Source organism: Ruditapes philippinarum, unplaced genomic scaffold (assembly GCF_026571515.1).
Source record: "Ruditapes philippinarum isolate M1 unplaced genomic scaffold, ASM2657151v2 ctg104_1_1_1_1, whole genome shotgun sequence".
NCBI lineage: Eukaryota > Metazoa > Mollusca > Bivalvia > Venerida > Veneridae > Ruditapes > Ruditapes philippinarum.
The window spans coordinates 284,768-297,909 of NW_026855603.1; the positions used below are offsets into that span (position 1 = coordinate 284,768).

General features: G+C 29.6%; 1 protein-coding gene across 1 annotated transcript; it reads left to right on the plus strand.

Annotated features, from left to right (window-relative positions):
- The first annotated feature begins 6,249 nt into the window (after window positions 1-6,249).
- LOC132743859 (C-C chemokine receptor type 1-like) lies at window positions 6,250-11,410 on the plus strand. Its single transcript, XM_060732435.1, has 2 exons — window positions 6,250-7,892; window positions 8,344-11,410. Exons 1-2 carry the CDS (start codon window positions 6,814-6,816, stop codon window positions 8,471-8,473), a joined length of 1,209 nt encoding a protein of 402 aa, XP_060588418.1. The 5' UTR covers window positions 6,250-6,813; the 3' UTR covers window positions 8,474-11,410.
- The last annotated feature ends 1,732 nt before the right edge of the window (window positions 11,411-13,142 follow it).

Consider the following 13,142-nt stretch of genomic DNA (forward strand, 5'->3'; position numbering starts at 1 on the left):
AATGACGCTCAAGTCGATGCAAAGTCTGAAGATTTCAAGTACTATTGTTGTTTTGTATGTTTGTTCTTGTAAATGTCAACATTAAAAGAATCATATCAATACATAAGTCGCATCCAGACAATTTTAATATTTTAGGGTAAGCGGGTGAATTATCGCAGTTAAATTGTTTACTTGTTTGTTTTATTTTAGGTAATACAAAAACAGCTGGCACTCTAATGTTAACTGTTCAGTATTCTTTAGCAGGATAATTTATTTCATTCATTTGATAAATTTAACAGGACAATGTACTTTATCAATTTTATAAATAATAATATAGTAATATAGAGAGATTTTCTGAAACGAGTTATCTACAACTTTATATATTAGCAAGTTTCGGAATTTTCGATTTGAAATGACATGTATTATATTGTGTTTAATTGCTCTCGTAAGATCTCCTTTTTTCAGATTTTTATACTCACAATAGAATGAGTTGTATGAAAGCTGTAAAATGTTGCCTCGTATTTATGTCAGTGGTGTACTTTCGGATTAAATTGTACGAAATCCGTTTAGAGTTGCTTTAATTACTTAAGCCGGGGCTAGGTCACATGACAATTGTAACACATTTTCATTATAAGACAGTTTTTCAAAATGCATTTAATCACCTTTATTTAATGGTTTTTGATGGAATAGTGTGAATTTACTGTGAATAAAGTTTCAACGTTCACAACTACAAAATGGCAAATGAACTATAACCCATTTCTAACATATATAATAATTGAATATTATCGCAAAATTGAAAGATAATACGATCTTTCTTTCATTTCCCTGCATGGAATGTAAATCATAACAGTCAAATATCCAATAACAACGACATTTTTGATAAGCATAGAGTATTGGAAGTCCCTTGTGACATAATAAATGATTAAGTTAATGAACACCGTTTTATTAGGCAATAGTTAGCCATTGATCTTTATCTAACAATACAACTTAATGAACACTAATGATTACTACAATAATAAAAGCCTCCCTAGCCGCAAAATGGCCGTTATTATATATCGTCATAATAGTATATATCTTTCTAGCAAAACATAAAATCTGAGCGTATCTGACATATACAACATTGTAGTCAAAGACCAGACCAATCATATCGTATACCATTTATATAAGCGCCGTTCTGATTGGTTGATGGCCTTGACCACATCGTTTTCGGGTAGGTCCGAACAACAATATATATACTCTTATTCTACAAGCAAATGTTATACTTATCAAATATACTTATATATACATTGCTCGGTTGTTGCCATTCATGTATTTGGTATATTAAATCATTTGTTATGAACAATTGTCAGTCTATCTAATGTTTTATACACATTATGGGCGCAAATATATCAATTGGACAACAACCTTTTATTTATTAGATATTGATCTTTCTAACAATTTGTTAAATCATTAAAACAGGTTTTAAAGGTTATGAATGACAATTAAAAAGTGTGTGAGCATTAAAATTAAATACAAAATAAACTTTAACTAATATGGTTGATATTACTATATTAAGTATGTTTTTATCATCTTTGTTAGGGGTGTACATTATCTAAGGTGTTCGTCTTCCTTATGGCTACATTCATTTCTACATTACGTCTACAAACTAAGTTTTGTCAAGTAAAATACAAAAGACGTAGTTTTTTTTATAAATAACATAATGTAGTGTTTTTCATTCTTTACTTTTTATCTTTAGTTTTATCATAATTTTTCCTACTTGTGAGCTAGAAGATTTTAAATGTGATTTTCTATTCATTTTTTAAAGTAAACTGAAACTTGTTTTTACCCTTTTTGTCGAGGTTTGATTATTCTACTTGATAATGTTCTTTGTTTATAAGAGTACAAATGGATTTTAAAAGATGAAACACTTAGAATTAACTTTGCCAACTTATAACGTTCTTTCGTTTTCGCACTTTGCCAATATTGATGAATTGAATTAATATAATCAAATATAATATGTGTTTTATCTATTCAAATACAATTGATACATTGGTTTATTTTTATTCTTTATCAACCTTTAATTACAATGTATATAATATGGTACGAGCTAGTGTGCCTGTTTATGAACTACAAGGATATAATACATATCATACTAATGCCCCTAAGCACCAGTTTCAGGCCACTTTCGCAGTAAAAATGAAAGTGCCACTTTGATTTTTCTGAAGAGGCTTATAATAACAGAAGTACATGACATTGTGATTTACAATAACAGTTTTTTTACATCTTGGAATTGATAATATAATTTTACATAATTTGTTCTTTATTTGTTTGAAATGATGAAGCATACACGAGGATTTTTTGAAATAGTAATAAATTGTTGATCGCTTCCTCACCTTTATGTTTAGCAACCAAGATAATCATTTCGTATTGTCCATTCATACTTGATTATAAATATTTACAAAAGCAAAAAGGTCATATTGAATGTTTTAATAATGTAAATCAATTATCTGATATCTACGGTAACATGATATTCTGGTCTGATTCAGCTTTTGAAAGTTTATGCTAATTTGAAAATTCTATCAGCTACTATGTTCTGCATAATTAGCAGTAATAACTTATTTATTATTATTACCCCTCACTTTTTTCGTAATGTTAATTTCCCATAGGCCTCTGGGAGTTATTCTTACTGTTAATGCAAGTGTACCACGTGACTACGAATTTTGTACTGTTACATAGGTAACAGTATTTTTTAACAGTATAAAATCTGGTCACGTGGTCTATTTTCTAAATAAAATGAAATAAAATGGCCGCCATTTTTTTCTCGATTCATTCTTATTTTCGACGATAGGGCATCGCCGAAGTAACTATTACTCTGATAAAATTAATTCTTTGTACCCTAGAGTCCCTTTCGCGTATTAAATATCTTTTGTTTAATAGTCAACAGGAAACATCCGTTTTCAACGGAAGTACATTGTAATTGTAATGTAAATAATTTTGTGTCAAACTGGAACATGCAGACAATTAAAGCATGCAACAAAGGATAATTTAACAATTTTAGCCAGTGAAACGTTACAGATAGAGTTTTTGGACAGACATCTGTATGATATCATCGTTATTTTCTAAATGCACTTTGTCAAAAACCATGCGAAGAATATTCTTGATGCAGAAGGAACAGATTTCACAGATCATAACCTTATAAATGGGTTAGTGTTTTGTTTTTTGAATAAAACACAGCTTATTTTATGTTTATGACTGGTAGATATCATCACTTGTCTAAAGAATAAAAGAAAAACAGCTTCTCAAGTAGGCCTACAGTGCACTTAAACTTGCAAGGTAAGGACAGTTTAGTTATTGCTTCTCTTGGCTTATTTTTGTTACAGTTAGATTAAGTTGACAAATGCAGATCATCACAGTATTTGTTCGGGGTAATAAAATAAATAACACATGGGTTTGTGGGTAACAGTAAAAATATCACCCCTCGTATAAATACTGTTACCCTCGGCTACGCCTCGGGTAACAGTATTTTCCTCGGGATGATATTTTTACTGTTACCCACAAACCCATGTGTTATTGATATACTGTCATCTTATTGTTATTATATATATCAAACGTCTACTTTACAACCGAAAATGCAGATTTGTAACAATTCATTATTGGAACTTATGTTATCTACTTTCAGTTCATATATGAATGTGTAATAATTTCCTATAATAATTGTCAATAGCATATGTTTGTCAAAAAGTGGTCTTTATACACAGGATGATCCTTATTCTGAGGTGGTCTTTAACACAGGTTTAACTGTTGTTAATTGAGTTATCTATTTTTAAGCGTATCTTTCAATTGTAAAAGTCAATCTTCTCTAAATTGGCGAAGTAATGATGTTGCGGGTGCAAAATTTGTTACATGTTTCAGACTTTCCGTTTGGTTAAAATTTATCTTTTTGCAGTTAAATAGAATATAAGGAAAAAAGTAATCTCACGGAAGCATTAATAAATTAAGATCAGGAAAATTACATAAAAATTCCGTACTTGAGGAAGGATAATGAAAAAGAGCAACATTCCTCGCGCCCCCATGTTGCAGACCATTAAATACAGAGATACATGCCAAATAAAATGACATTGTTTTCTCTTTGACATTTTCAATTTTGCTGTATTTTGATATATGCACTCCTCTTTCACATTAAAAGAAAAATTTATAGTTTCTGTATCGGGTCATCTGAAACTCATCTCTTCTGAACTCGGGGTACCATTTAATGACCTCCAGATAAAGATTTTTTTTATAGATTTGATGAAATATATCTGTTTAAGCAAGTGTCTGATTAAGAACAAACCGTTAAACATATTTCACTCGTAAATATGTAGGCTTGACGGTCTAAGTCTTTCATACTAAACTTACATTTTAAAACGAAGTATTAAACTTACACCGGAGGCTTGTACTGCTTTGTAAATGTACTCATGCTGTATTCCATTGTCCATGTCTAACATAACGACTATGTTTTTCCGTTTCTTACTGTAAATATTACTTTAAACCAATAATCTGTTACATTTCTTTATTCCCTGCGGTCTGGAGACCGCAGGGTATTGGTACGCGTTTAACTTTTTCTAGGCATGGAGGAGCACGTGACCTGTTTTCGGTACATGGAGGAGCATGTGATCTGTAAACCGTACATGATTGGTTAATTGACCTTTTCGAAAACCTGGCTTAATACCGTGTGCCGGTACGTTACGGATTTACCTTTAGGTAATTAGTCAGAGTGACACCTAATTAAGAACAAAAAACTATACGCGGTATTTCTAATTTTCTATAATTATTTTACTGTTTAAGCTGGAAAAAAGTGAATGATGTGTTTGAAAATTATCAATGTTTCTTTAATATGTATCTCAAATTTTACAAACAATAAATTGTTTATACTGAAAATCTACAAAATTAAAATATTCGTAGTGGCATCTGCCAGAATAAATAGATTTATTTTCTGCGTAAACTTGTGTGTTTACTTTTTTTTGCTCGGAATTATTCATAAAATGGTAGGCCTATTTAATCATTTTCATAAAAAGAAATAATTGTTTTATGTTCGACCATCTCCGGTCACCAACGGTCACCAGTTTCCAAAGACCTTCTTCTATATATATTGATCGATTATTGTCAACTATATTCCTGATAAAACCGCGCGTTTATTTATTACCCCCAAACAATGTTGAGAATAGTTAAATGGAATATCTTTATATCATTAAAAATGTTCCCCGCAGGAAACCATTTTACTTGTAAATTATTTTTGGTGTGTTATGTACTTCATTTGAGGTGAACTGATCTCGTCAATATGTTGGTAGATTTATAAAAGAAAACAATTAAGTGCTCAGCTTTTTATCTTATCAAGTAAATATGTAATTGTGTTCCAATTAAAGAACTAAGTTTAAAGATTTAAAATAGATGATCGAAGCTCTCTAAAGATAATTTAGAGTGAAAAATAGATATAAAATATCAACATAAATCATAATCCTGCATGTTTAATATCAGCAATACCCTCTTGATTCTGTTAAGATTTAGTACTACACAGTTGATTGTAAATCGAAATATCTTGCTGCTTAGCTACGATGAAGAAGTAATACTTCAATGATAAAGCATGTGCATCATTATCATTGAAGATTTACATCACATAGCATATACATATAAACATGTATATATTAGGATTATTTCATTTTAACCATACATTCGATACTCATGTATTCGATATTACAAATACGAACCTGGCATGTATTTACTGAAAACACGGACAATAACAACAATATTTATTTGTTTAAGTTTATTTTAATTTCCTTATCGAAAAAAAAAACGCTCAAAATAATATTAAAGATTGTCTTAACGGGCATGCAAAACATGTACACGTTTTTTTGTGATTAAATTTATTTTAAAAGAAAAGAGAAAAAAAGATGGAAATTGGGTTTAATGGTTGACACGTTTTAGTGTTGACATTTCAATACACTTCTCATGGACACACGTTTATGATTTTCACGAAACAATTTCATTATAGTTGCTCTCTCAGGGGACACCACGCATTCCAGATGCCTTCAATTAGACACACTCTGCTTTCAGTGCATAGATAACACACAATCATCTCATTGCAAATATGTAGGTAATTACGTACATGATTAATAAATGACAGAGACAAGAAAACTAAAAAGACATTCGAGTAAAACATAACTGATATAATCGGTAATCATTTGTTTATCATGTGAGCATTCAGGAGGATTATTCGTTCAGAAAATGCTACTGAGCATATACATTTTTGTATTTGTGATAATTAGAAAATTTCAATTATCAAATGGACAGATTTTTGAGTAATGATAATAACTCTCTTGTGTAATGATATAACAGCTTTGTTCCATTTTCACAAAAGACTGGTAAAAACGTTGACAAATATAGTAAATTATCATGGGATGTAATCTATAACGTCAAGTGGTAACGACATGTTTTATTTGATATTGAAATAATTCTGATTAGATAACGAAAGTGGTTAGGTCATTCCTTTTATTGTAATAGTAACACAGATAATAGTCATTACTATAAAATGCACATACTGCATAGCTCTGTTTATTTTGCATACTCTATAAATACAATTCATTTTGGACACGTCGAACGCCGAAATACAAATAAATTGGATGTAATTGGATGAAAAACGACATTGAGGGTTTATATTTTATCAGAGTATTATTTAATATGTAATGATGCACATATGTGAATTAAACATGACGGATAAGGAGAGTAAATTAAGCATTCGGATTAACAGCATTCGTGAGTTTGAAGAACGTCACAATAAATCTAAGTAAAATATCACGGATAAAATGACTTTTTAAAATCATGTGCAATACAACAGAAGCTATACCGTCTGATATCATATTTGTCTCTAACTCTAGTCAGCTAGTAATGGAAAGTACATGTACGTGGAATGATACTGCCAATGTTACCACGACATATAGCGCTGAAGTAAACTGTGCAAGTCGTTTAGAAGATGACGTGTCTGATTATCTCTGGAAAATATTTCCACCTATTTTGTTTTGTTTTGGAATAATAGGAAACATTTTGACAGTGATAGTCATCAAAAGGCTTGGGTTTCGAAAACAACCGACCCTGACATTTCTTCTATGTTTGGCGATTAGTGATATTTTTGTTTTGTGTATCGGACTCCCGAGATACTGGATACTCTATGTATTTCAATTTGACTTGAGAACGGCAAGTAATGCCAATTGTAAACTTTATTATTTCTTTATATATATGACAATGCAGTTATCATCTTGGATCCTTGTTGGAGTCACTGTAGAAAGACTTATCAAGGTATATTTTCCAATGAAGTATCGACGTTTATTCAGTTACAAAACAATAATAATTGCTTTATTTGTAACATTGTTTATATTAATTCTAGTAAATGGACATTTCTTTTTCACGAACGGTATAAATGACTATACAGAAGGAGAGTGCGGTTCACTGAATCCAGACATTCAATATTTTGATGATAATGTCTTTACTTTTATTGACTTTTCTATTCTAAGCGCAGTGCCATTCTTTATTATGTGTGTATGTAATATTCTTCTTATTAAAGTTCTCAAGAAAACTCAGACTAGAAGAGTGTCGATGATGCATAGATCGGTGTATCAACGGACAACTAGGTTTAGTGTTAAAATGACGAAAATGTTAGTGGCGTGTACTTTGTACTTCTTAATTGCTACAACACCAATATCTATCTATTTTATACTTGATACGTACTTGTTACCAGTTTATGAAGAGGAACATAACTGTGTAGCGATTTCCAGAATGGACCTAGCCTGGAGTATCACGTATATACTTCAGTATTCGAACTCCAGTATTAATTTTTACCTTTATACAGCGACAAATGAGAGATTTTACAAAGAACTCAAAGCCTTTCTACGATGTCGTCGAAGGTATGTACATATATCATTTTTTCTTATTTTCATAATCGTTTTATTACATAGTTGTTTTGAATATATTCATTTTATGTGTTGAATATTATTATATATAAATATGACAGAATTGACTGAAGTCTTTATCTATACTTGATATCTATATCATGACTTTTATATGTCTTTTGGTTATGCAAAATTACATTAATGTAGTAGAAACTATGTTTAAATAACTTTGTTTACAATGCATATAATAAACGTTTCAATAAAGGTGGAAATCAAATGTTAAATTCGCAATTGTATAACTATCTTTTGTTCACATCGTCAACAGCGATTCGTTAGAAACAACAAATCTACATATCATCAGGCATTCAAGATGTTTGAGAACTGATTGTACAAACTATAACAGTTAAAGAAAATGAAGCATAATTGCTCTAGAGTGATATTTTCATTATGTCTTTTATTATTTTAGTTTACGCATGATGAGGGTATACAGTACTCAGAACAATGGCAACAGTGGTCGCAGACTAGCACGAATGACATTGTCTACAAGCCAAGGTCTGGACCTTTCTCAGTCGGAGGACAATAACAGTCATGTTTAACATTGCGATTATAATCATATTATATTCAAAGGCCCGTTATGCCTCAGATATGCTATCGTTTTTATTTCTCAAAATGTTTCAGACTTTAGTATCATGTTACAGTTTCAAAAAAAATGCTACCTTTGCTTATTTTGCTCTGTTGGCAGTTGTTATAATTATAGTGAATTAGTATTTTGTATGATAGTCAAAATACTACCTTGATTACATTCTGCTACCTATACACATTTCATATACACATTTAATTTCTACAGCTGTTAAACTAACTAGCTGTTTTAACATGCTATAGTTCCATTATAAAAACATTATATAATACATGCTTAACATTTCTAAAAAATGAAATAGATATGGATTTCAGAGGCGTAATGTGCCTATAAGATGATAAATTTTCTCAAATGTATGAGGTATATTTTTACAAAAAGACAACCTTTATAAATATTTGTTATTGTAAGAGATATGTAATACAACAGTGATCCTTAATGTTTGAGAAACAATGTAAAACCATAGAATTAAAAGAAATGATAAACATGAATTTAAGGATGATATTCAATATTGTATACATCTACCTTAACTTTTTGTTTTTGAATTTTTAAATATACTTAAAATCAATCGTGAGATCATATTGATTGTATTTGTTCACTAATATATTCTGCATGTTTGGAAAGGAGGATTATTTTTTAAATTTATCAACCAAAATACAGCATATTTATTGCCTTTCATTTGTGTTAATACATTTTAAAAGCCCAAAAGTAAGCTAATACATATAGCATTGAAGGAAAAGAAATAAAGAAAAGATGTACCCGAGTCGAGGAACACTTTTTCTAAAACAAAGGTAACATGCTAGAGATAAACATAACTTTTGAAAAGAAAGACACAATAACCGAATAACAATGAAGTAGATACTTAAAATGTCCTAACACCCTTTGGTTTCTATATGATCTCGAAAAAACATTAGAATATAAACAAACGTATGACAATTTCGATTTACACAAATACTTTTTACATCTGATCAAATAACATTTGAAAATGTGTTAATATCTGAAATGGCAGCGCTCAATTTCCATATAAAAGGTTGGCTTATTGTTCCAAAAGAACAAGTAGAAACATGATATTTTTATCCACAGTAATAGGAATATGAAATTTATTGAAAGCTTGTGCATAGTTTAGATTAAGTTCAGTTCTCAGCGATATAAATGAAAAATAATATGTCTACTTTTTTTCAGTCTGTCAGACATGTAAGACAATAATTCAACAGGATGAAATGTAACCGTTTAACAATTTAATTTGACTTGTCCAGTACTAACAATAAGCAATTTTATGAATATTAAAGGGTATAAATCTATATCTTATGAAATATTTTAATAAAATTTATTAACAGTAAAATTATATTGGTTCCATTATTATATAGTTGATTCCCGAAAAAGTTGTAACATAGAATGTCTCTGTTATTTAATACACATGAATAATGTACGTAAACAAAATTAAATGTTCTGGAACAAAATATTTTTTTGCTATTTTAAGTAGGCTTTTATCCGTTTAGCAATGGTTTTGTGCATGAGCCATTCGCTTTTAAAGCAATAAATTACCATTTCTATTTCATACAAGCATTTTTGAAACTTTACTTTTTTAAATTCAAACAATAATGTTTGCATCAGATATATAGCTTTATACACTTTAAGATGAAAATTTACAATTATTCAACTAACATTATAAAGCATGGTCTGCACGGATGTGCATTACTAAACATCTATTTCACTATACGTTTAAAATAAGGAAATATGTTTATTTTGACCTCCTGCCAAGGAATGGTATTTTTCTCTTAAAAAGGAACAGGATTAGTTTTATCTGGCTTAAAATGTTATACATGGAGACAATATATATACTTGTATTGTATGTAAATCTTTAAATGTTTGAAATATCAACATGTATGTGTTTCGATTTAAGATTATCTGATTGCTCTCTGTCAGAAACAAGCCTGCAAAGGAAAGGAATTTGTTACATTTGAACTTTAGTTTAAACAATATTTTATTTATAATCCATACATTTACATAAAAAAGAACATAAAATAAATTTACGGAATGAGTAGGAAGCTTGTAAAGCTTTTTTGAAAAGTCTCTCCGTAATCAATTGAACTTTGACAAAGGAACCATTTCTTTTGATTGATGTTACTTCATTATGTTTTGAAAAAAAACTACAATATCAAAAATAACTTAAAATATTATTATACAAAGGAACATTGTTTTTAAAGAATAAAAATCAATGGACAAAGAAATAATTTTTCAACTAGTTTCAATGTTAATTTGAAAACAACTTCAAATACACGGATATACATAGATTCTATTTACAACTAGCTGATGACAAAAAAGTGAACTGGGGAATGCGTGCATGAATATTGAACTTTCAACAAACCCTTTTATCATAAATTTCGTTTGCTTTTGTTTGCATCATTTTTTCTTTGATAACCATTAAAGCATTTCAACAAAGGTATATATACGATAAAACACTTGTATAAAGATGAGAATAAAGATTTACAAAGGACAGCATAATATAGCATTGAAAGTCGTACATTTTAAAGATATACTATGCTCATCCTTACGTAAAGTATTTTTATCACAGAAATTTATTGAAAGCTATGTAATTCTTACCAAATATGTCCACTTTGAATAAAAGAAAGAATAATTATGTATTGGAAGTTGCGTTCCCTATTACAGGTCATGTAAAATTGGTCTTTTCTTAAAAGCAACGCCAGTTTTTTTTTAAATGACATTATATTCATGTTGTAACCACCTATATAGTGTGTAGAATTTTAAACACAACATATCTACTTTATGTGAAGTTTAAACATGTTTATTTTATATTTACAAAGAGACTGTGTAACAATTATGAATATTTTTAAATATGAAATTCGAGCGTAGTATATCATTAAAGATACAATACGAATCGTTTTGTTTAGTAATTTTTATTTACTATTCCTGTTATTGATTGTATGAACATGTGTTTTGTCACGTGTCAAAAAGGATAGTCCTGTTCTATCCATTATGAAATATTTCTGATAAGATAAAAAAAGATTATATCGTTGTTCGGATGATAAATATGATTATGTAAATATATTCAGTACAATTCGTTATATAAGTATGTGTATGTAACAACATGCATTATTACGAGTTGATAAATCAGTCCTTTAAAAAAGTTAGTATATAAACACAACACATGGCATGCTTTGGTATCGATATCATGATATAATGAAATACTAATGATGACTTTAAAACTTTAAGACTAGTGTAAGAATACAAACATAAACATAGGATAATAATAAATCTTTATTTTTCAAAAACAAAAAACTTTCAAAAACATATCAAATAAACCTGAATTATTGATTAAATAACAGATGTACCAGGACATATATTTATGTCCCCAAGATGACACAAAATATTGGGTATGAACTAACTTAAACTTCACAACCATAATGACGTGCTGTCATTGTTTCAAGTTATATGTGTGTCACGGTGGTAACATAGCTAACAGTATTTTTTCACAGTAAAATATATAGAAACAGTGTACCTATGAAATATTTGTTTTATGTAATAAAATAAATAATACATTGGTTTGTGAGTAACAGCAAGAGTGTCCTCCCTTTACTTGCTCTAAAGAAATATCGCGTTGTAAAAAAAGGTCTATAAAGGAAACACAAATAGCATTTATAAGCATATAAAAATAAATTATCACAATATGAAGAAGACTTTCTTCACTCTATTTTAAAGATTTTTTTTAAAGATACCTTGCACTGTGTCAGATTGGTCGTATTCTGTATATCTTGTAGTAGTTTATTGCACAGGGAGCAACCATTGTAGGAAAAGGACATTTTATCAAATCCTTTTACTTTAGGAATTCTGAAACACGACCCTTTACTAAACCTGTTATAATTATGAATAATAATGTACTTATCTGGATAGGTATTGAATGTATCGATTTAAAATGTGATACTCTTACATTTTATGCTACACAACCCTTATAAAATAATTTTAAGATGATACAGTGTATGAAAATGAAACTACAATAGAGAAAATAAATATCCTTAAAGAACGCCTAAAACGGCATTTCAAATGTTTGAGGCTTCATTGAGCCTGTTCATGGACGGCACTTGAAAGTGCATGTTACCGTCAATGCCCCCTGAAGCAGAATTCAACATTTAACATAAAATGGTATCATTTTTTTAAATTAAGAAACATTCGCAGGGGTGATCCTGTAATCTTTAATGAGACAATAGTGTCATTCCATGCAAAGCGGAGTATGGTCTCAAGTAAAAAAGGCATGTAACATTATCGAGAAAACAATACGCGACACTAAACAAAATGCAGTTTGAAAGGGGTTCAGATGGAGGTTATGAAGCCTGCACAATAACAAACAAGAGGGTCGTGATGGCCCTTATATCACTTACCTGATATTGAGACCCTAAAAAGTCGCTGGTACATTTAATCAGAGTTATATTTCCGATCCTTAAAGATCGTTCAATACGATATTATTGTAGTGTTTGTGGTATTTTTATTTTTAACTATTTGGCCTTTTCTAGTTAAATGGTTCCAATATTCATATTTGAATAATGTTGAATCACCTTTAGGATATGTTGCCTACGTTTTAACTTTTTAATATCATAATCTTAAACCGATATCCT

Coding starts and splice junctions, on each gene's coding strand:
- LOC132743859 (XM_060732435.1), top strand. CDS start 6,814: ATGTGCAATACAACAGAAGCTATACCGTCTGATATCATATTTGTCTCT. Junction 7,893..8,343: donor TTTCTACGATGTCGTCGAAG/GTATGTACATAT, acceptor TTATTATTTTAG/TTTACGCATGATGAGGGTAT.